The sequence below is a fragment of the Perognathus longimembris genome, chromosome 7 (genome assembly GCF_023159225.1).
Source record: "Perognathus longimembris pacificus isolate PPM17 chromosome 7, ASM2315922v1, whole genome shotgun sequence".
In the NCBI taxonomy this organism is placed as follows: domain Eukaryota; kingdom Metazoa; phylum Chordata; class Mammalia; order Rodentia; family Heteromyidae; genus Perognathus; species Perognathus longimembris.
This window is the reverse complement of record NC_063167.1, coordinates 16044886-16067687: the sequence shown is the minus strand read 5'-3', so window position 1 is coordinate 16067687 and position 22802 is coordinate 16044886. Positions and strand designations below refer to the sequence as shown.

General features: G+C 54.6%; 1 protein-coding gene across 3 annotated transcripts in view; it reads left to right on the top strand.

Moving 5' to 3' along the window:
• Window positions 1–22802, top strand: part of Crybg2 (crystallin beta-gamma domain containing 2) — a 29940-nt gene that overhangs the window by 4032 nt on the left and 3106 nt on the right. For all 3 annotated transcript variants that reach the window (XM_048350578.1, XM_048350580.1, XM_048350579.1), the window contains exons 3-19: window positions 253–962; window positions 7205–9659; window positions 10083–10130; window positions 10212–10324; window positions 10458–10581; window positions 12977–13116; window positions 14546–14672; window positions 15785–15820; window positions 16131–16267; window positions 16420–16546; window positions 16772–16911; window positions 17017–17143; window positions 17428–17460; window positions 17584–17696; window positions 18447–18576; window positions 20287–20426; window positions 20754–20877. In XM_048350578.1, coding sequence (XP_048206535.1) covers window positions 253–962; window positions 7205–9659; window positions 10083–10130; window positions 10212–10324; window positions 10458–10581; window positions 12977–13116; window positions 14546–14672; window positions 15785–15820; window positions 16131–16267; window positions 16420–16546; window positions 16772–16911; window positions 17017–17143; window positions 17428–17460; window positions 17584–17696; window positions 18447–18576; window positions 20287–20426; window positions 20754–20877 — 4824 coding nt within the window. The remainder of the gene's footprint in view (window positions 1–252; window positions 963–7204; window positions 9660–10082; window positions 10131–10211; window positions 10325–10457; window positions 10582–12976; window positions 13117–14545; window positions 14673–15784; window positions 15821–16130; window positions 16268–16419; window positions 16547–16771; window positions 16912–17016; window positions 17144–17427; window positions 17461–17583; window positions 17697–18446; window positions 18577–20286; window positions 20427–20753; window positions 20878–22802) is intronic.

Sequence of the window (22802 nt, the reverse complement as noted above, 5' to 3'; positions counted from 1 at the left end):
CCCTGATCCAGGGCGCTGTGCAAGCAGCAATGGGCCTTCCGGGAGCTGAGCCGGCAGGCTGAGAGGACAGAGCCAGGCCTGGAGGCCCGGTGGGGCCTGGGAGCCGAGGGCTCTCGCTGTCCACTCCGAGTCCTGCGAGCCTTGGTCCATTCAGCTCCCCTTGCAGCAAGGAGCCAGCCCGGGTGTCCGGCATGTTCTAGAGGGTGCGAGGGAGACGCATCCTCACCATATCCCTTCCTCCGCTCTCACCAGGTCCAAACCCAGAGCCACTCGGAATGGGACCTTCGGGCCTGGATTCAGAATCGAGGACATGTCTCACCGAGAGCCACTCAGCCCTTGGGGCGCCTACAGCGGCCAGCGGTGGGCAGTGCCTGCGACCTGGCCTACCATGCCTCCCTGGGGCCCGGCAGCCTGGCACCCCCGCTGGCCCCAGGAGAGCCTGTTCACCTTTCCTGCCCAGAACTTGCCCCTCCACGTTCGGGACAGGGATCCCCAGCTTGCACCTACCCGAGGTCCCTCCCTACGGCACCAGACGTCCCCGGGAGCCCGGGGCAACCGGGCAACCTGGAAGACGCGCCCCTGCCGCCCCGCCTGCTGGCCGTCCCCATGGCAGAGGGAGCAAAGGGCGAGCCCGACACCCCAGGGCCAGCACAGTCAGAGGTACAGACCCTACACACAGGCCCCTCTGCCAGGAGGGCCCGCTACCACCTCACCATCACCCTGCAGGGGTGTGAGCACGCACCGGGGAAGGAGGGCCAGGAACCGGCCCGACCAGCTCCCCACCTCTGCAGCCCTGAGGAATCCAGGGGCTGGCAGGAGCCTCCCCAAGGGCCCCGCCCCATCACCGAGTGCCCAACCAACCCAGCCCTGGAGCCCCGGCTGAGAGCCCCACGGTTCCAAGGGAGTGAGGCCCAGCGGCAGGAGCTCCAGGCAGGCTGGAGACCTAAGGCTACACACAGCCGGTGAGTAGCGATGAGCCCAGGGGCTGAGATGGCGGGAGAGGACCCGGGTGTGGCCACCCCCTCTTGGATCTATCCAGCCACTCATTTGACACCGTGAGTGTGAGCTGACCCTGCTACTCCTCCGACTTCGCTTCCTCTTCCTCCCTTCATCCGCAAGCCGCCTCCTAGAACCCACCACTGGTACCCTCCTCCCCTGCCTGCCCTAAGAGGGAAAAATCTTATCACAGGATGGGCAGATGAAGGGGGTGGGGGGGGGAAGGAGGTCACCTTCTCCTCAGCCCCAACCCACCACTCCCCAGATCTGTTCAGCCTGGGAACAGGCACCTAGCCAAGGTGCTGGGTGTCCTGGGGCAAGTTGCTTAACTTCTCTGAGCCTTGAGTTATTGAGTGGATTTGGTAGCCGGAGATGAAGAAGGAGGAGGTAGTTAAAGGAACATGCTTTGAACTCCAGAAAGTTGAGCTGCCAAAATAGCAGGGATGCTTATTAATTACACCCCAGTGGCAGCAGTAATTACTCTGCCTGGCTCTGTGCTGGCGGCCACAGGAAGAGGTGCGGAGATTCCCAAGCCTGGGTTGTTTGTTTATGGTCAGTCTGGGGCTTGAACTCAGGGCCTGGATGCTGCCCCTGAACTTTTTTTTTTTGCTCAAAGCTAGCACTCTATCACTTGAGCCACACCTCCGCTTCCAGCTTTTTGGTGGTTAATTGGAGATAAGAGGCTCACAGACTTTCCAGTCCTGGGTGGCTTCGAACCATGGTCCTCAGCTCTCAGCCTCCAGAGTAGCTAGGATTACAGGTGTGAGCCATTGGTGTCTTGTTTAAGCCTGAGTTTTAGTTTATATTGAAATGACGTTTCTATATCTGCCTTGAGGGTTCATGGGGAGGTATAGATCCCTCAAAACTCAGTAAGGAGGGTTCACATGGGAGCACCCAAACTCCACCAGGAAGGGGCCTTGGGCCTCTGGTAGGGCTCTGAGGAGTTTCCAATGGTGTTGGTGGGGGCTTGTCATCGGTGCTTTGCTTACTATGTGTAATTTCATTTAACCCTCAAAACAGTTCCACTACTACCTAATTATTGTAGGAAAACTAAAATCCTGCCACTTACCTACAAGTCAACTGTGAAGGAGTCAGAATTCGAACCCTGGTTTCTACTACAGCTCTGGAACCTGTTTTCCGAGATAGAGGAGCTAGAGAGACAGGAGGTCTTCTCCCTGGATGGGGCAGGGGTAGGGGAAGGAGTAGCAGTCTGGGCTAGAGGGACCCAGGGTGCCACTCCCTGGCTATTTGTGGGGGGGGGAGGGGAAGGGGCTACTGGGGCTTGAACTCAGGGTCTGGGCACTCTCCCTGAGCTTTCTGTTGTTGTTGTTTTGTCCGTCATGGTGCTTGAACTCTGGGCCTGGGCGCTGTCCCTGAGCTCTTCAGCTCAAGGCTAGCACTCTACCACTTGAGCCATAGCATCACTTCCAGTTTTCTGGTGGTTATTTGGAGATGAGAGTCTCACGGACTTTCTTGCCCTGGCTGGCTTTGAACCACAGCTCCACTTCTGGCTTTTTGCTGGTTAATTGGAGATTGCTTGGCCTGGCTTTGAACCACGATCCTCAGATGGCAGCCTCTTAAGTACCTAGGATTACAGGTACGTGCCACAGGTACCCAGCTTTCCTGGCTACTTTCAGTCCCTGGTGGATAAATGATTGATTTGGGTGGAAGACTGGGGCCTCTGCAGACAGGAAGGAGGTGGCCTCCGGGGACATCGTCCTTCAAGTCCTCTGTCGGCAGGAGGGGTCGCTGGGTCAGAGCTGGCAAATGTGGGAAGGGTGGAGTCCAGCCGGGGCCACACGTGGGAATGAATGTGTGAGGTACGCGTGCCTGCCCTGTGCCTGTGTGTTCACAGGAACGAGAGCTCGTGGCTGCACCGGGAGTGTGTGCAACACGGGTGTCTTGGGAGGTGGTGGTGGTGGTGTTTCTATCTGTCTTTTGTGTCTCTGTCTCTGTGTGCGTGTCTCTTGGTGGCTGTGTGTGCTTCTGGCTGGGTTTGTCTGTGTGTTTTGGGGCTGTGTGACTGTGGGCCTGGGACTTGAGTGGGCCTGCGTGACGCAGCATGGACTTGCTAGCATGTAAGCTTGTGGACTGGTTTGGCCTAGTTTGGGGGTGACTCACAGGTAAACAGGGAGAATCCAGGACTTGTTGAGTTAGACAAGACTTTTCCCACACTCCCCCCCCCCCCCCCCCCGCCCCCAGCCCTGCCCTTCCCTTCCCAGACTCACACACCTTATTTGGAGGTCATAGGTCACCATGCTTGCAAATCCACCTCTGGTCTGGGGCCCTAGAGAAGGAGGGCTTCTGGTTGGTGGGGGTTGGCAGCTGGGTTGCTGGGGTGTGTCTCCAGAGCAAGGGCAAAGCAGGGAGCTGTAGGCAGGCAGGGCTCAGCCCAGTTTGGAACACATTCTAGTAGTCACGGCTGTCCAGGGACGGGATGGGTAAATTGACAAGTGGTGACCTCCGTGTCCCTAGAAGTATGCAAGCCGAAGCGGTGAGCACACGCTTGTGGAATGAGTGACCCACAGGGGTGTTGTCCCCAGCTGGGCTGGGCTGGGCTGAGAAGGGCATGGAACTGATTGCCAGGGGGTTAAGCTGCTTCTTCTGAGCTGATCGTCCACAGCCTCCTTTGAGGGTGCTTCTCCCTGACTGCTTCCTAGGATGCCTTTGATTCGAGCCGGCGGGCTGAGGGTGAGTGTCACCAGGGCCCAGCACACTGCTTGGTACGGTGAGCACGGGATGGAATGGGTGAAGGAGCCGGTTCGAGTCCAGGCATTGCCAGTTTCCATGAGTGGGGTCAGGAACGGGGCATCTCCACAAGTGCAGGGAGCTGTTGCTGCCATGACTCAGGACTGCAGAGGGGGCCTCAGGGGAGGACAGGAAGGAGCTGCGGGTGAGGGAGTCCCACTGAGGCTGCCACGGGAGGGAGGTGACTCCTTGGGGAGGACAGCGGGGCTCCGGGTCACAGTGAGGCACTGAGATGCAGCGTAGGGCTGTCTGAGTATGTCCGTTTTCAGCAAGCCCAGACCTGGGAGTGGTGGGGCTCTTGGCTTCTTCTCCTCCACACACCAGGCAGTCTGTCCGCGGCCCCTGAGGCCCTCACCCAGTGCCTTCACAGTCACCAGTGGTCATGGAGTCCAGCCAGGCTTCTCGGGGCCTCAGCCCCTTTCATCTCTGCCCCTCATAAAACCCTGAGTCACTGCTGAGGCCACAGGGCAGGGCCAAAGTTCTGGGTTCCAGCTGCTGCTCAGGAAGCAGGAAGGTGGAGATGGAAGGGGCGAATGGGAGCCCTGGGTCCTTTTCTGCTCCAGGGACGGCCTCTGGGGGCTGTCTCTTAGAAAGGAGGTGCAGACCGGAAGCAGGCCAGCCCCTGGGCTGGGAGGGGACCAAGAGGTCCACTTCTGGGATCCAAGGGTCTGAAACAGGCTTGCCACAGTTAGGATAGACCTGGAGATCAAAAGGAGAGGGTGGGTGGCTTTCCTGGGCAGTAGTCTTCCTGAAGAGTAAATCCCCAAAGGAGAGACTCGGTTTACTAGATGAATATCTAGTTTAGAATGCTGGTTAAGCACTTAGGGTTGGGGTTCAAGTTTCTTTCTTTCTTTCTTTCTTTTTTTTTTGTCAGTCCTGGGGCTTGAACTTAGGGCCTGGGCCCCACTGTCCCAGAGCTTCTTTGCTCAAGGCTAGCACTCTACCACTAGAGCCACGGCACCACTTCCAGCTTTTTCTGTGTATGTGGTACTGAGGAATCGAACCCAGGGCTTCATGCATGCTAGGCAAGCACTCTACTGCTAAGCCACATTCCCAGCCTATCACTTCTCATTTTTTACTGGTTAATTGAAGGTAAGAGTCTCATAGGGACTTTTTTGCCCAGGCTGGCTTCGAACCATGATCCTCAGATCTCAGCCTCCTGAGTAGCTAGGATTACAGGCGTAAACCTCTGGCACCTGGAAGGTTCAAGTCTTAATTGTTACTGTTTCTGAACAAATTCCCTCTCCTTTCTGAGCCTTTTCAAATCTCATTGGCAGAATAGGAATGTTTGCTTAGCAACTACATATTGTGTGTGTGTGTGTGTGTGTGTGTGTGTGTGTGTGTATGTGATGGTACTAGGACTTGAACTTAGGGCCTTGAGTTCTCCCTTAGCTTTTTTTTTTTTTTTTTTGTGGATGGTTGTGGGGTTTTTGAGCAGCTAATTGGAGATAAAAGACTAACAGAGGGGCTGGGAATATGGCCTAGTGGTAAAGTGCTCGCCTCGTATACATGAAGCCCTGGGTTTGATTCCTCAGCACCACACATATAGGAAAGGCTGGAAGTGGCGTTGTAGCTCAAGTGGTACAGTGCTAGCCTTGAGCAAAAAAAAAAAAAAAAAAAAAGACAGGGACTTTTCTGCCTGGGCTGGCTTCGAACTGTGATCCTCATATCTCAGCCTCCTGAATAGCTAGGATTACAGGCGTGGGCCACTGGCACCCAGGTTCCCTTAGCTTTTTTTTTTTTTTTCTTAATCAAGGCTGGTACTCTTCCACTTGAGCCATACATACACTTCTGGCTTTTTTTGGCGGCTAATTGAAGATAAGAGTTCCTATAGTTGTCTAAGGTCTGCAGATCTCAGCTTCTTGAGGCATGAGCCACTGGTGCCTGGCTAGCAACAGCAACAACATATTTATGAAGTCTCAGGAATCATGAGATTCTTCTAAAAGGTCAATAGAACAATGAGTGTAAAGCACTTAGCAAAGTGTTATAAAATCTCAGCACTGGCTGCTTGTTTCTGTAGTTGCTATTTAAAGCAGAATTTCACCAGAGTTTCTTGAGAGTGTGCAAGTCTGGTTAGGTAGGTGTTGTTTGTTTCCCCCACTTAGTAAAAGAGGCTATCGTAATAAGACCAGGGCCACATCCCTGAAGGAGGGAAGGGAAGAAATGCTGAGCCAAAGAGGATCATGGGAGCAACTAGATGTGGCCTGAGCCCCACCTAACCTGTAAGAGATGGGATATCCAGGTCAGGATTCAGAAGATGGAAATTCATGAAATTCTAGCTACTCAGGAGGCTGAGATCTGAGGATCGCAGTTCAAAACTAGCCCAGGCAAGAAGGTCCATGAGACTCTTATCATCAACTAAGCAGAAAAATGATGGAAGTGGGCTGGGGATATGGCCTAGTGGCAAGAGCGCTTGCCTTGTGTACTTGAAGCCCTGGGTTCGATTCCCCAGCACCACATATACAGAAAATGGCCAGAAGTAGCACTGTGTGCTAGCCTTGAGCAAAGAGAAGCCAGGGACAGTGCTCAGGCCCTGAGTCCAAGGCCCAGGACTGGCAAAAAAATGATGGAAGTTTAGCACTGGTTCAAGTGGTAGAGCACCAGCCTTGAGTGAAAAAGTATAGGGACAGTACCCACGACTTGTGTTCAAGTCTCAGTACCTGCCCAGCTGACAAACAAATGCTGCAAATCCAAACCTCAGCATGGCAACTTAGTGGCTGCATCACCCTGAACCAGCCATCCCTCTTCTCCAAAGCTCAGGTTCTTCATCTGTACAATGGGGGGAAGTAATGACTTCAGAGGAAGGTTGAGCAGAAGGCATTATAGTGCCCACCATGCTGTGACCAGGGTTCCGTGGAGACCCACAGAGGCACATGAATGTACTCTCTGCTTTGGCATTATCACCAGCTACTCCTGCATGCGCAGATGTGTGCACACCTGCCCACATCTGCTCGCAAATCCCTGTGGTGACATTGGGGAGTTCACCTGACTTGTTTTTGTTTAGCCGGAGTCTCACTAACTTTTTTTTTTTTTCAAACCATAACTGGCCTCCAACCACAACTGTCTGCTTCTTTGCCTCCTGTATAGGTACTTAGTTTTCAAGCTTTCAGCTCCTGGAGCACTGGACAGGACAGCCTGGGTGGGGTTCCACAGCCTTCCATAAGCCAGTGGGCCAATATAACTTTCTTTGTACTCTTACCATTTCCATCCTTCTGGGGTCCAACCTCAGCTCCACCCTTCCAAGGATCTGAGGACCTGGCGGGTGGGGGAGGAGTGGGCAGGGCACTCTGATGACTGACATCGGAGCTTTGAATCTCTAGCCCCTGTTGCAGATCCGGTTGCAAAGGCCTGCAGGTCAGGCACTTGGCCTGAGCTTCGGCTGTGGAGGGACGGTTGTTCTCTGCCACAAGGAGCCAGCCTTACCACCTCACCCTCTGGCGCTCTCTCTTGTCCCCTCCAGGGAGTTGGACCCCAGTGAGACAAGGACTCTACAAGACAGATTGCCGGGGCCCAAGATGGAGGAGGCAACTGGGCCCCCGGCCCGGGCTGAAGCCCACGTGGTCAGTGCCACATTGACTTGGCGGCAGCGGCCACCAGCCCAGGAAGAGACCAGACATCGTTTCCACAAGGTGTCCCTGGTGTCAGGGTCCCAGACAGACACCTCCCAGGAGGTGTTTGAACACAGCTTCCGGCGAGAGGAGATCAATGGCTTCGCTACTCAGGAAGAGGAGACTGTGAACTACCAGGGCCCGCGGGGTGAGGCTGGCGCCTGGCACTTCCAGAGCCATGGGCCCATCTTTTCTAAGAAGTACACACCGCCCCCCAAGGAGCAAAGGCCAGTGAGGCGGTTGAAGGAAGCCAGGGACTGGGGCGATGGCAGCCCTCAGACTCCCAGGAGTGAATCCCTAGGCGCCGGAGCCATGGCTAGGACGGAGCTGTTGGTGCCTCTGCCTGGGCCCCGGGAGCCCAGCCCTCACCCAGGTGTGGGAGTCACAAGTGGGAGCTCCCGAAGCCATGAGGAGTGGCGCGTGACACGCACAGTGCGGACCACCACCATCCTCGGAGGTCACGTGGACCGCCGCAGCTCTGTGACCGTGGGGCCCAAGCTGCCGGGGGAGGCCCTGACCAGAGGCCGCAACGTGAGCCGCACAGTTCGGGCAGTGGTGGTGAGCCCTGGGACCGAGGGCTCACCCAGCCGCAGCCAGGCCCTGGAGCTGCTCAGCAGCCTCGTGCCTGCCGAGCGCAGCCCCCCTGCCAGCCGCCTCCCAAGGCCCACCAGTGGAATGCCACGGAACTCTGGCCTGGGCGGCACGCTGGGCACAGGCCTGGGGCAGCTGCCTGAGACCAGGGCAGCAGAACTGAAGGACGGCTCAGCCGTGACCCCTGCCAGCATCCCAGGGGGTGCTCACCCACCTCCAAACCGGGACAGCCCTTCAGGGGGCCCAGACCATGAGGGAGACCCCGATGCCAGGGCCAGTGAGTCCCCCAGGAGACAGGGAGCCTTCAGCCCCACCCTACTGTCTGTCCAGACCCCAGCATCAGCGCCCTCCTCTCCCGGACCCAAGACTCATGGGCCCTCCCAGGACCCGGCCCATCCCCCCGAGGAGCCGGTGCTGCCCACTCACCCCGGGACCCAGCCCACCCCCCATGCCCTGCCTCAGGTGAAAAGAGACGGGCCGGCCCATACCCCAGCGGCCCCCACCCTGCCCAGGGTGAGCGAGGTTCTTACGGAGTCTGTACAAGCTCCTACGCCGTCTTCTCTAAAGAAAACCACTGTCCCCAGCTCAGGAGCCCTTTCTGCTCCCACCTCCATGAGCAAATGTGCTCAGGACTCGGAACCTGGGCCTGGCCCAGGCCCTGTCCTAGCCGGGCCTCTCCTTACCCAGGAAGAGGTTGGGCAGGGCCCTGATGCTCCTGCTGCCCAGTCCCCTAAGCCCCCTGAGGCCATCCTGGTCCCTGAAGACAGTCCTGTCCCTTCCCCTCCCAAGGAAGAGACTGTGCAAAGCCCAGCAGTCCTTACTCCCCTGTCCCCCCCACAGAATGAGGCTGCCCAGGACTCTGACAGGAGCCCCACCTCTTCTGCTGCCCCTAAAGAGGGGGTCCAGAGTCATGCTGTTCCATTCACCCCACCTTCCACAGTGGAGAAGGTGTCCTCTAGCCCAGAGGACCAGCCTGTCCCAGCACCAATGGGAGCAGAGGTCAGCCTGGAGTCCCAGCTTGTCCCCAACTCGAGTGCAGACCAGGTGTTCCCAGAGCCCTCGAGGGAGGAGGAGGAGGTGGCCCTGGCTGCTGACCTGGAGGTTTTCCTGGACACCTTGAGAAGCATGGAGCCCCCTGAGATCCTGCGCACACACAGGCTGCCCCGAGCCCCCCGCTCCTCCTACCTGGCCATGTATGCTACACTGCCTGCCATCGAAGAGGACCAGCCTGGGCCATGGGTTCTGGGACCCGGTCCCCAGGAGGTGCCTATGCTGGAGGAGGAGGAAAAAGAGGAGGAAGAGGAGCCAGAAAACCCCTACCTGAGTGATGATGAAAAACTCCAGCGCAGGCAGGAGAAAGTGGATCCCAGCCCTTCCAGGGATCCCCACCCTGCCAAGCCCACGCAGGCCTCTTGCTCACCTCTGGACATGATGAAAAAGCACGTCGCCGGCACCAAGGGCTCCCATGCAGAGCCAGGGCTGGAACTACAGGCCAACCACCGGCCCTCCTCCCGTCTGGGCGGCAGCCTTCTCTTTGGCAGTATGATGCCAGCCACCAAGGAGGCTCCTACCCTTGAACCTCTGGGTGCAAAATTATCTTCTCTGCCACCTCATGGAGCACCAGGGCTCAGGAAGGGGCCAGGACACTCGTCCCTGCTCTGCAGTGGAAGGCCACCACCAGAGAAGCCAGCCCAGGCCCGGCCCCCAGAGGAATGGGTGGGTGAACCTTAGGCAGGCAAGGGAGACGCTTGGTTTTGCTTGGTTCCCAGCTGGGGTGGCAACCGATGAGGGGAGTCCAAGTCTCTGGAAGTAGAAGGTTTGGGTCTGAGGTCTATCTAGCTCAGGGCGCAAGCCCCATCTTTATGGGCCTCAGTTTCCCTATTCATACTGTAGGAGGTTTTCACTGAGTATTTCAAAGAGCTTGGTGGCTCCCATTTCCTAGAGGCTGGGGAAAGAAATTCACAAGCATCTCGCTCCTGGGACAAGGCCCTGGGGGGCTGAAACAAGGGCGGCCTCCACCCTTTATACCCTGGTTCCTTAGAGGTGAAGGCCAGCAGGAGGGACGTTCAGTCCTTGGATTGGCAGGAGCAGGGAGGCAGTGAGGAGGTGTAAGACTTCTGTTCATCTCCTCTGTTCCAGAGCCCAGATCTGAAGATCCAGGGCAAGCTGAACACCAGGCCTGGAAAGGTAGGAACGTGGGGGCAAATGGCAGGGATTCCAGGGGGGACTGGGGACAGGGGGGTGAGCATACCTGCCGTGCCTTCTCAGGTGATTCTCTTCTCTGAGCCTGGCTGCCAGGGCCACAGCAGGGAGATCTGGGGAGATACTGCTGATGCCTCGGCCTGGGCCCACACTGCTTCCCTCAGGGTGGTTCGAGGCTGGTGAGTGGGGCATACCCCGTGGGGGGCAAACCTGGGGGTAAGGAGGGAAGTGAATGTAGTGGGAATCATATTAGCTAGCTGGAGACCATGGTTGCCGCCTTCTCCTGTGACCCTGCGGTCTCCACACTCCCAGCTGGATGCTGTACGAACACCCAGAGTTCCAGGGCCGGAAGCTGGTCCTGTCTGAAGGAGACCTGGAGCTCAGAGCCCCCGCCTGGGCCACCCAGGGCATCGGCTCCCTGAGGCGGATTGTCCAGGTGAGTGGCTGCGGTGGGGCCAGATGTTACCCCATGTGCCCGGCATCTTGGGCCCTAGGAGGGGAACAGCCTTGCATGCCTACAGTGAGAAGCTCCTGGGCTCAGGTGGGGGCAGAGTGTGGCCTTGGAGCCACAGAGGCTCCAGGGAGTGCTCAGTCTGTTGGGAGGAGGGGGAAGTGCCAGGCTGAGCTAAGCCTTCAGGAAAGTGTGTGCGGGTAGTGGAACAGAGAGAGGTCAGAGCAGCGGTTCTCCCAGCACCCAGGGTGAGCTGCCACTGAGCTCCTTCATACACTTGTTCATAGACATCCACTGGTGTCTCCTTAGCCCTGCGGGACACACCGCCAGCTGAGCTCAGAGCAGAGTGAGAATCTATGGGCCTCCCTCTGGCTGCCCCGAGAAAAGACAGGGAGACCAGAAAAGGAGGGTGTCCCAGGCCCTGCAGGGACTCCTCTGGTTCTTAAGTTTACGTTATAATTTCTTATGTAGAAAGTGAAAACCAACAACATTTTTTTTTCCTTTTTCCAGTCCTGGGGCTTGGCCTCAGGGCTTGGGCACTGTCCCCGAGCTTCTTTTGTTCAAAGCTAGCACTCTACTGCTTGAGCCACAGCGCCACTTCTGGCCTTTTCTGTTTATGTGGTGCTGACGAATTGAACCCAGGGCTTCATGCATGCTAGGCAAGCACTCTACCACTAAGCCACATTCCCAGCCCAACAGCATTAATTTTTGTTTCTTGATTTTTTTTTATTTTTTTTTGGCCAGTCCTGGGGCTTGGACTCAGGGCCTGAGCACTGTCCCTGGCTTCTTCTTGCTCAAGGCTAGCACTCTGCCACTTGAGCCACAGCGCCACTTCTGGCCATTTTCTGTAAATGTGGTGCTGGGGAATCGAACCCAGGGCCTCATGTATATGAGGCAAGCACTCTTGCCACTAGGCCATATCCCCAGCCCCTGTTTCTTGATTTTTGAAGCAGGTCCGGGCAGGCCTAAGAAGTCTGCTTCCCCCTCCCCAAGTCACAGCAATTTAATTAATTAATTAATTAATTAATTTTGGTGCTGGTCCCGGGGCTTGAACTCAGGGCCTAGATGCTGTCTCTGAGCTTCTTTTCTTCAAGGTTAGCACTTTACCACTTGAGCTACAGCTCCACTTCTGGCTTTTATGATGATTAATTGGAAATAAGAGTCTCATGGCCTTCCTTGCCCAGGCTGGCTTTGAACCCAGACCCTTAGCTAATTGAGTAGCTAGGATTACTGGCGTGACTCATTAGCACTTGGCCTTTAGTTTAAAATTTTTATTTTGTGTATGTGCTGTTGCTAGGGCTTAAACCCAATGCCTGGGCACTGTCCCTTAGCTTTATCGCTCAAGGCTAGCACTCTATTACATGAGCCACAGTTCCACTTGCAGGTTTTTTGCTGGTTAATTGAAGATAAGACTCATGATCTTGTCAGCCAGGGCCAGCTTCCAACTGTGATCCTCCGATCTTAGCCTCCCGAGTAGCCAGGATTGCAGGAATGAGCCACCGGCACCCAGCTTGTTGTTTTTAATGAAAGGATGGGGAACTGAGTCCCAAGCTGTTGCCATCGCCCTGCTAAGATGATGAGCTTCAGCTAGGACGAGGATGTTTGTGGACAGTTCATTAGGTGAAATTCATCCTCATGTAAGGTGGCGATGTACACGGGAAAAACAAGACCTCTGAGGTTAGACAGTTCTAGAATCATTCGATTCAGCCAGCACTGAGTGGGCATTTACTACTGCCAGGCATGTAGGAGGTGCTGGGTTGCAACCCTGAACAAAAACTCCATTGCTTTATTTTTGGCTCTGCTACTTAGAACCTGTGTGACCTGGGGCAGGCTGCTTAACCTCTCTGAGCCACATTTGTAAATGTACTGCTAACACCCCCTGAGGTAGCCCACGACTTTCGCACTCAGTAGATGCTTCCTAATCATTTGACGAATCCGTGAGTGAATGAAATAGCCCTAATGAGGAAGAAACATACAGAATGTAGAGACTTCATGAACCTGGCAAAGTCAGTCTAGAGCCTGGGGTGTGGCCCTGGGCTCCATCCCCACAGCACTAAAACAAACGGCACAGAGGTTGTCCTTGTACAGCTACTGGGCCCTCAGGAAGTGGAAGTGACTGTCTGTCTTCCCCCTCCACTGGGCAGGAAACTCGGCCATGCAGAGGCAAGGGGTGGGCATGATGCCTTGCCAAGTTCTCCTTTGAACTTTGGTCTAGGTCTAGTAGGGACTGTGGAGAACTTTGAACACCCCCAGACACCCTCCTATCTTGATGGAGCCACTGGAAAGCCCTGGCCTGCTGGATATGGGGAGCTGGCTGGGGCAGGCTGGTCACCAGGAGGCCCTGGCTTACAGGTCCCTGTCCCCGCTTCTCTTCTCGCAGGACTACTGCACCCCAGAGATCAGCCTGTTCTCCGAGGTGGGCCTCGCCGGGGAAGAAGTGAAATTCACCGAGGCCTTGAAGGATGCCCAGGGCCTGGAGAAGCCCCTGAAGGTGGCCTCTGCCACTGTCTCCGCAGGACTGTGAGTCGAGGCTATTCTGGAAGTCCTTCACTTAACCTTCATTGTGCTGGGAGACAAAGAGGCAACAGGGCCCAGTGCCTGACCTCAAAAGTTCTCAGTCTGCGTGGAACATGGTGGTTCCTGCCTGTAGCCCCAGCACTCAGGAAACTGAGGCAGAAAAGATCTCCAATGCGAGTCCACTGAGGCCACCCTGGGCTACATAGCACCCTGGGATATATAGCAAGACCCTGTTTCAAAAAAAAAAAAGGTACAACAAGCAAGTAAACAGATAATTACAATCAGAGTTCTGGGACAGGAGAATGCAGGACTGTGGAACACAGAGAAGCACCAGCAGAAGGTATGGGCCCTGGTGGCTCACACCTGTAATCCAAACTACTCAAGAGGCTGAGACTTGGAGGATCACAGGTCAAGGCTAGCCCAATGTTGGGCTGGAGGCAAGGCTCAAGTGGTAGGCTGTCAGCCACAGCCAAGAAGGCTGAGTGAGAGCATGAAGTCTGAGTTCAAGCTATGGTGCTGGCACCAAGAAAGAAAGAACTTTAAGCTTCACCAGGACAGGAATTTATGTTTTGTTCAGTACTGTATCCCTGATGTCAAGGGTAAAGTTGCTCCCAAGGAGATGCTTCTAAATAATCGTTAATTGAATGTTTGAGGAAGAGTATATCTAGCAAAGGTAACTGCATATACAACGGCCCAGTGGTGAGAGATAATCTTCAGAAGTTCAGTCTGGAAGTTGGGGACATTATTCAGCAGTAGGGTATATACTTAGCAGGCATAAGGCCCTAGATTCTGTCCCTAGCACCCAAAATAAAAAGTCCAGCTTTGCTAATATAAACAGCAAGTGGATAGGTATGAATCCAAGAGGAAGGAAGAGCTTAGGCCTCTGTGTAGCCAGGCTTCATTGTGAGGTTAAGAAGACAACTAGATTTTGTGTGTGTGTGTGTGTGTGTGTGTGTGTGTGTGTGTGTGTGTGTGTGTTGGTAATGGGGCTTGAACTCAGGGCCTGGGCATTGTCATTTAGCTTTTCTACTTAAGGCTAGTACTCTACCACTTGAGCCATACCTCCTCCACCTCAGGCCTTTTGCTGGCTAATTGGAGATAAAAGTCTTATAGACTTTCCTGCCTAGGTCTACCTAGAAACGTGGTCCTCATTTCGCAGCTTCCTGAGTAGCTAGGATTACAAGCGTGAGCCACTGGTGCCTGGTCCAACAGGGGGTTTGTAAGTGGTTATGTGTATGAGAAAGAACTCTCCAGTGGCTGTGTAAAACCGGAAAGAGACAGGCTGGAAGAAGGGAGGCCAATGGAATGGCTACTATGAGAGACAGAGGTCAGAAATGTCCTCCTGAGCCTCTTTGGGCAAGTTTCTCTTCCAAACCTACCCTACGATTCCACCTTGGAGTCTGGGGTACAGTGGCCTTTCTATCTTCCCTAGGTGGCTGCTATACCCTAAACCATTCTTTGAAGATACTCCCTACATCCTGGAGCCTGGAGAGTACCCAACCTTGGAAGCCTGGGGTACACTGGACTCTAGGGTGGGCTCCCTAAAGCCCATGAAATTGGTAAGGAGTAGGACATACCCACTGGCCTCTGCCCTGGGTTCCAGTAAGTGTGGCCCTGCATATGTGCACAGGAGAGGGAAAATAAGTGTAGAACAGAATGCTTTAGCAGGGGCTGGGGATATGGCCTAGTGGCAAGAGAGCTTGCCTCGTATACATGAGGCCCTGGGTTCGATTCCCCAGCACCACATATACAGAAAACGGCCAGAAGTGGCGCTGTGGCTCAAGTGGCAGAGTGCTAGCCTTGAGCAAAAAGGAAGCCAGGGACAGTGCTCAGGCCCTGAGTCCAAGGCCCAGGACTGGCCAAAACAAAAAAAAAGAATGCTTTAGCATTCCCTGGGAGCTTTTATTGGGGATAGGGCTGGAGGAAAGGAAAGGTATAGGTCAGCCAGTTTTAGGGGCCTCAGAGTCAAGAAAGTTCTGTCTTCCCTACCTTTGGACTAGTGTCTCAAAAATCTCTCTTCTGGGGTCTGGGATGTGGCCTAGTGGTAGAGTGCTTGCCTTGCATACATGAAGTCCTGGGTTCCATTCCTCAGCACCACATATACAGAAAAAGCCAGAAATGGCACTGTATCAAGTGGTAGAATGCTGGCCTTGAACAAAAAGAAGCCAGGGACAATGCTCAGGCCCTGAGTTCAAGCCCCAGGACTGGCAAAAAATATATCTCTTCTGGGGTTGGGAATGTAACCTAGTGGTAGAGTGCTTGCCTTGCATACGTGAAGTCCTGGATTCAATTCCTCAACACCACATATATAGAAAAAGTCAGAAGTGGTGCTGTAGCTCAAGTGGTAGAGTGCTAGCCTTGAACAAAGAGAAGCCAGAGACAGTGCTCAGGCCTTGAGTTCAAGAGTTCAAGCTCCAGGACTGGCAGAAAAAAATTTCTTCTCTGGGGGCTGAAAAGGTGGCTTAGTAGTGGTAGAGTGCTTACCTCGCATGCATGGAGTCTTGGGTTTGATTCCTCAGCACCACATAAACAGAAACAACCAGAAGTGGCGCTGTGGCTCAAGTAGTTGAGTACTAACCTTGTTCAAAAGAAGCTCAGGGACAGTGCCCAGGCCGAGTTCAAACCCCCAGAGTGGCAAAAAATAAAATAAATAAAAATCTCTCCTTTGTAGGGCTGTCCAAGTGTGGAGAAGCCAGGGGAGCCCAAGGTAAGGAGCTGGAGAGTGTTGGGGTAGTGGTACCATAGCCTGGACTAGAAGGCAAGAGATAGGCACAAGGGGCCAGGAGCTCTGTGTAAGAGGGTGGACCTAAAGGGCTTATTGGAGACCGTCCTTTGATGTGTACAGACCAGGCCAGAAGTCAGAGACAGGAATCAGGTAGGGGATGGAGCTCAGTGAGAGGGTGGGGATTCTTGAGGGAGCTCCTGACTGATAGACCGATTTTGGGACTAGCTAGGTATTTTTAGGTCCAGATGACACCCTATCAATTTGATATTTTCTTCCCCCCCCCCCCCCCCAGGCTGTGGTGTATGAAGCCCCAGGTTTTCGGGGCCAGAGCTGGGAAGTGAGCAGAGACATCTATAACCTTCAACAGCCAGAGGACAGCCAGAGCCCCAATCTGGCCTCTGTGGGGTCCCTACGAATTCTTGGGGGCTGGTGAGGATTTAGCATGATTCCTTCTACCTCATTGTCCCTACCGGCCTCCTTTGGAGTGGAGAGTAGGCTAGACTGTGTGGGGTAAGAGCAGCTGTTTTATCCATAGGTTTCCTGTGACTTCATCTGTCTGTCTGTCCTTCCTTTGCCTCCAGCTGGGTGGGCTATGAGAAGGAGGGCTTCCGCGGCCACCAGTACCTGCTGGAGGAGGGTGAATACGCCGACTGGTCACACTGGGGTGGCTATGATGAGCTGCTGACCTCCCTGCGGGTCATCCGGACGGTGAGCAAGGGTGGACGGACTGACTCTGCCTGTGGTCATTGACAAGCCAGACCACCCCAGTCTAGGGCACAATGTGTACCCCTTCTCTAGTTCTCCCAGGAAGTGCTCCCTGCGGGCTGGTCTCTCCCCTTCCTGGGGAGAGGGTGGGTTCTATTGCTGGAATCGGGGTACTCCTGGTGGTTTCCACCTGGAGGTGGGAGAGACCTAACTGTCCCTGGGGCCCAGGACTTCGGGGACCCAGCCGTGGTGCTGTTTGAGGCCATGGACTTCGAGGGGCGCGGCGTGGAGGTGAGCTCCGCACTGCCGGACGTGGAGCTGGTAGGACACGGGCCACACACGCAGGCAATCCACGTGCTCAGCGGCGTGTGAGTGACGGGGCTGGGGAACTGGGCGGGCCTGGCGGGAGCTGGGTCGCCGCGGGGACAGGCCTGGCTCCGCCCCCGCCGACCCGAGTCCCGCCCTGCCGGCAGGTGGGTGGCCTATGGGCAGGTGAGCTTCTCCGGGGAGCAGTACGTGCTGGAGAAGGGCGTGTACCGCAACTGCGACGACTGGGGATCGGGCAACAGCGCCCTCGCCTCGCTGCAGCCAGTCTTGCAGGTGCGCCCAGGCGTGTGGGCGGGGCCTGGGAGGGCGGGGCCGGAGGGGCCGGCCCGCAGGGCTCATTGGGCGAGGCGGGCGGGGGCGGGGCCTTGCTGGGGAGCGACAGTGTTTCACAGAGGGGGCGTGGCATTCGTGGGGGCGGGCTCTGGGAAGGGGCGGGGCCCGGGGCGGGGCCAGCATCTGCCCTTCCTGTGGGTGGACTGTACGGATTTGAGACCTGAAGGGTGAATCGAGTCACCTTGACCTTCCCTTGAGTCTTGACACGGATCCTTTCCCTTCAGGTTGGGGAGCATGACCTGCACTTTGTCTCCAAGGTGAGGAAGCATCTCCACAGGGAACTGGTGGCGCCCACATCCTCTTCCCTCGTTTAAAAACTCCCGGTCCCTTCTCCATTCCCTCTGCCCGGTCCCATCGCCTTCCTTCCCCTCTGCCTCCAGATTCAGCTTTTCTCTGGGCCCGACTTCTTGGGCGACCACATCTCCTTCGAGGACGACCAGGCTTCTCTACCTCCCTCCTTCCGGCCCCAGTCCTGTCGTGTGCATGGCGCCAGGTGAGGAGGAGAGGGAGTGAAGCTCAGGGTGTGCTTGGGGCTGAGGGGTGTGTGTGGGTGGGGGGGCACCTTTCAGATGCTTTCCCCCTGCTTGACATGGACTGTTCAGCCCCTGGTCATTCCATTTTATGTAACTTTGTTAAAACTTACTCCCTCCAGTACTTTTTTTTTTTTTTTTTTTTTTTGGTGGAGCTGAAACCAAACTCAGAGCTTTTCACTTACCATGCAAGTGCTGATCTTACGTGAACCAAATCTTTATCCTGTCCCCCTGTTTTTTAAACAACTTTTGTGTGTTTGTGTGTGTGCTGGGCCTGGGTGCTGTCTGAGCTCTTCAGCTCAGACTAGCACTCTACCACTTGAGCCACAGTGCCACTTCCAGTTTTATTGTGGTTAATTGGAGAGTCTCATGGACTTTCCTACCCAGACTGGCTTTGAGGCTTTGAACCACAATCCTCAGATCTTAGCCTCCAGAGTAGCTAGGATCATAGGTGTGAGCCGCTGGTGCCCAGCTTATGTCATGTTTTGAAGAGTATCTTTGAGATAGACTCCTAGATATGGGGCTGCTGAGTGTGTTGCTTGATATTGCTGAATTCTCCACTGGAGCAATAGGATTTCTTACCGTCCTTTCCTAAGTCTAACCAGTCCCTGCTGCTTCAGTGTATGCTCATTCTGGCCCTTCACTCCTGGTTCTCAGGGCAGGCTGGTGTGCTTGGGTGACCACTCACCTTCCTTCACTCTTTCCTTCTGCAGCTGGATCCTGTTCGATGAGAAGAATTTCGAGGGAGACCAGCACATTCTCTCCGAGGGCGAGTTCCCCACTCTCACGGCCATGGGCTGCCTAGCCTCCACCATCCTGGGCTCTCTGCAGAAAGTCCCTCTGGTGAGTCCCCCCAATCCAGTGCCAGGCAACCCCAGAGGCAGGATCCTGCTGGAAGAGTCCTGGGCACAAAAATCTTGTCTTCTCCCTGGGGGTGGGGGGGGGGCCGGCCAGGGCTAAACACAGTCTTTTCCCAGACTTCCCCACACGTCCTTGACGGTGTGGCTTACAGGCCAGTTCCACTTACTAGGTTTGTGGCAAATCAGCTGAGATAGGTCTAGGGAGACAGCCAGAGAACCCAGGGTCACACAGATGTAACGGTTACAGTGCAGACTGGGGTGTCCAGATTAGAGGTGGTATGGGAACAGGGGGAGCTAACACTCTGGATCTACTGGGAAGATTGCTTCCACAGCAGGAATGGATTAGGAGGGAATGGCCAGACAGGTGGCGGGGAGGCAGCCTCAGTGAAGCAGACTGAGCAGTGAAGTCCTGGACCAACGAAGAGAGGGACAAAAGTGATCCTAGGCCTACTGGAGGACTGGGCAAGTGAGGGGGTGCCGATGTTGGGTTAAGCACAGAGCAAGAACAGGCTCCCCAAGCACCAAGGCCTCAGAGTCTTACCACAATCCTGCGAGGAGTGCTACCATGGCTAGATGTGGAAACTGAGGCACACAGCTGCCTCCCCCACTCCCACCCCCATGATCTTTTCCAAGTTACACCATTGGAAACAGGCAAAAGTGGCTGTACTGTCTGTGTCCCACACTGCCATGTGCTGGGGTCTGAGGACAGATGACAGGCGAGAATCTGAAACCTAAGGGCAGACAGATGAGGGTCTGAAGCCCAGATCTGGGGCTTTGAATAAACAGGTTCACCTTCTCTGTTTGTTTCCCCTTTGTTAAAAGCGGGTTATAGCAAGGTTGCCCCGGTTGCTCACAACTGTCATCTTAGTGACTCAGGAGGTTGAGATCTGAGGATCATGGTTCAAAGCCAGCCCAGGTAAAAAAGCCCCAGAGACTCTTATGTCCAATTAATCACCAGAAAGCCAGAAGTGGAGCTGTGGCTCAAAGTAGTTACAGTGTTAGCCTTGAGCAAAAAGAGCTCAAGGATAGTGCCTAGGCCCTGAGTTCAAGTCCCACGACTGACACAAAAAGGAGGAGATCATGATAACATCCACTTTACAGAGTTGTTGACTTACAGTGAGAATAGGCAGAGAGAGCGCTTGGGCCAGGGTCCAACACACCGTGAGCCCCGGGAAATGAGCCTTACCATTGTCATCCGAGTTATTGTACAGTTAGGAACATCATGACAACGGAAAGGGGAAATATAGAATGAATTCTAAGTTTCTGGCCTGGTCATTTATATTTATTTTTGTTTTTATGCCTGTACTGTGGCTTGAACTCTGGGCCTGGTTGCTATCCCTTAGCTTTTCACTCTAGCACTTGAACCACAGCTCTACTTTGCTGGTTTATTGGAGATGAATCTCCAAAGACTTGCTTGCCTGAGCTGGCTTAGAATCCTGATCCTCAAAATTTCAGCAGCCTCCTAAGTAGGATTACGGGTGTGAGCCACAGGCCATTGGTTCTTAGAAATGCCATTTACCAGAGAGGATGCTTACTGGGCAGCTGGGCCTCCGTCTGTCACCAGCCTGGACGGGGGCCAGCCCACTGGCAGCGATCGGTCTCAGGACGCATCTGGAGTCCACCTGTTGGGACGGTGGGGTCAGAGCCTCGGCCTGGGCTCTCCCAGCCTCACTGCTCCTCTACCTTGCCCTAGCACTTTTCAGAGCCTGCCATTTTCCTGTACGGCCTAGAGTGCTTTGAGGGGAAGGAGATCGAGCTCCGAGGGGAAGTGCGGAGTCTGCAGGCTGAGGGCTTCAACAACCACGTGCTGTCTGTGCGGATCAAGGGGGGCGTGTGAGTGGGGCTGGGGGAGATGAGGCCCTGGGGGCGATGGGGCTGCTGGCAGGGAGAGGGGGATACACAGAGTGAGGAGGGCTCTGCCTCTTAGAGCCGGGACTCCAGCCCCATGGGCCTCTCGGAGTCCCTGCTTGGCCCTGTAAACCCCGTTATCTACTTTCCAACTTCCTTCTCCTCACCTCCCTACCCCCTGCCCCCTGCCCCCTGCTCCCTGAGGACCCTGGGCCCAGCATGAAAGAGAGGAGGTGGAGATTATTCTGACATCGCGTCTCCTCCTCTCTCTGTCTTCCTCCCCTCTGTGTCCCTGGCACCTGCTGAGTGCAGCTGGGTACTGTGTGAGCACAGCGACTTCCGGGGCCGCCAGTGGCTGGTAGGCAGCTGCGAGATCACCAACTGGCTGACCTACAGTGGCACGCAAAGGGTGGGCTCCCTCTACCCCATCAAGCAGGTGAGTAGTGCACCCGAGAGGCCGTGCCAGGGTGGGCCTGTCCCTGTGTGTGCCTGTCCGGGAATGTGTGTGTCTGGCTGCTTTTGTCACAGAAGGTGGGCCCATTGTCTTGCCAGGCCTGAACCAGACAAGACTCCATGCGTTCAGTGATATGGCTGTACACAGAGCTTTCTCTAAATCAAGCTTTGTGTGTGTGTGTGTGTGTGTGTGTGTGTGTGTGTGTGTGTGTGTGTGCCAGCCCTGAGTCTTGATTTCAGGGGCTGGGTGTTGTTCCTGAGCTTATTTCTTCAAGGCTAGCACTCTACCACTTGAGCCACAACGCCACTTCCAGCTTTTCCTGTTTATGTCATGCTGAGGAATCGAACCCAGGGCTTCATATGTGCTAGGCAAAGCACTCTACCCCTAAGCCACATTCCCTGCCCACGTCCAGCCTCTTGATGGTTAACTGGAGATGAGTCTCTTGAATTTGTCTGCCTGGGCTGGCTTTGAGCCTCGATCCTCGGAACTTAGCTTCTGAGTAGTTGGGATTATAGGTATGAGCCACCAGTACCTGGCTTTACTTGGTACTTTGTCTTAAGGAATAATCTCCATACACCCATGAGATTGTTGTCTATATACATAGGTTTTTCCACACAGGACTGAGAATTTTCTCCTGTGTCCCACTAGTAGTAAGCATAGCTGACTTTGGGAAGTGTAGCCTCTGCACACGAATGCTTTTGTGAGCACCCAGGCTTGGCCACGCGTGGGTCTCATTACCACACACATGCAGTTTTGGGGTGGCATGGCTGTGAGGTTTGTGTGTGTATATGCACGTGAGTGCACACATCTGTGGGTATATACTCTTTGTGAGTGCTTGTACGCACATTGGGGCCCCTGTTGAGTGTGTGTGTGTGTGTGTGTGTGTGCAAGACTGTATAGTCCCCATTCACAGACTCTTATATTGCTGGAAGGAACCCTGGAGGTTATCTCCAACCCTCACATTTTACAGATGGGGAAATAGAGGCCCAGACAAGTGGACAAGGATTTGCTCTGCAACCTCGGGCAAGTATTGTCCCTCCAGAGAGCCCCATTTCTGGATCTTTAAAATGGGGAGAGCATGCAGAATCCTGGGTCTGTCTGAGGCCCAGAGACCTGGAATGTGGCAGAGCCTTCAGACCAGGGTTTGAGTGGGAAGCACTCAGCCCACCTTAGCTGTGATTTTATTTTACTTTATTTTCTTTTTTGCTGGTCCTGAGGCTTGAACTCTAGGCCTGGGCGCTGTCCCTGAGTTTCTTCTGCTTGAGGGTTGTGCTCTATCACTTGAGCCACAGCACAACTTCTGGCTTTTTCTGAGTAGTTTATTGGAGATGAGTCTCACAGACTTTCCTGCCCAGGCTGGCTTTGAATCACGATCTTCAGATCTCAGCCTCCCGTGTAGCTAGGATTATAGGCATGAGCCACCAGCACCCAGCTATAGCTGTGATTTTTCTTTTCTTTTCTTTTTTTTTTTTTTTTTTTTGTGCTAATCTTGGAGCTTCAGCAGGCCCTGGGCGCTGCCCCTGAGCTTTTGTGCTCAAGGCAAGGACTCTACCACTTAGATCCATTTTGGCTTTTTTTTTTTTTTTTTTTTCCATTCTGGCTTTTTGTGTGTGTGTGTGCGGGAGGGGAATGGTTAATTAGAGCTGAGAGTCTCACGGACTTTTGGGCCTGGACTGGCTTCAAAATGTGATTCTCAGATCTCAGCCTCCTGAGTAGCTAGGGTTACAAGTGTGAACCCCTGGTGCCCAGCTTGTTAGCTGTAATTATTATTACTATTGTTATTGTCACCCCAAATGAGGAGCCTCACTAATTTGTGGTCTGGTGCCCACTTCACCATGGCCTCTCTTTAGCATGGGGCATGTGTCAGCATTTCTCTCCCTCTGTGTGTGTGTGTGTGTGTGTGTGTG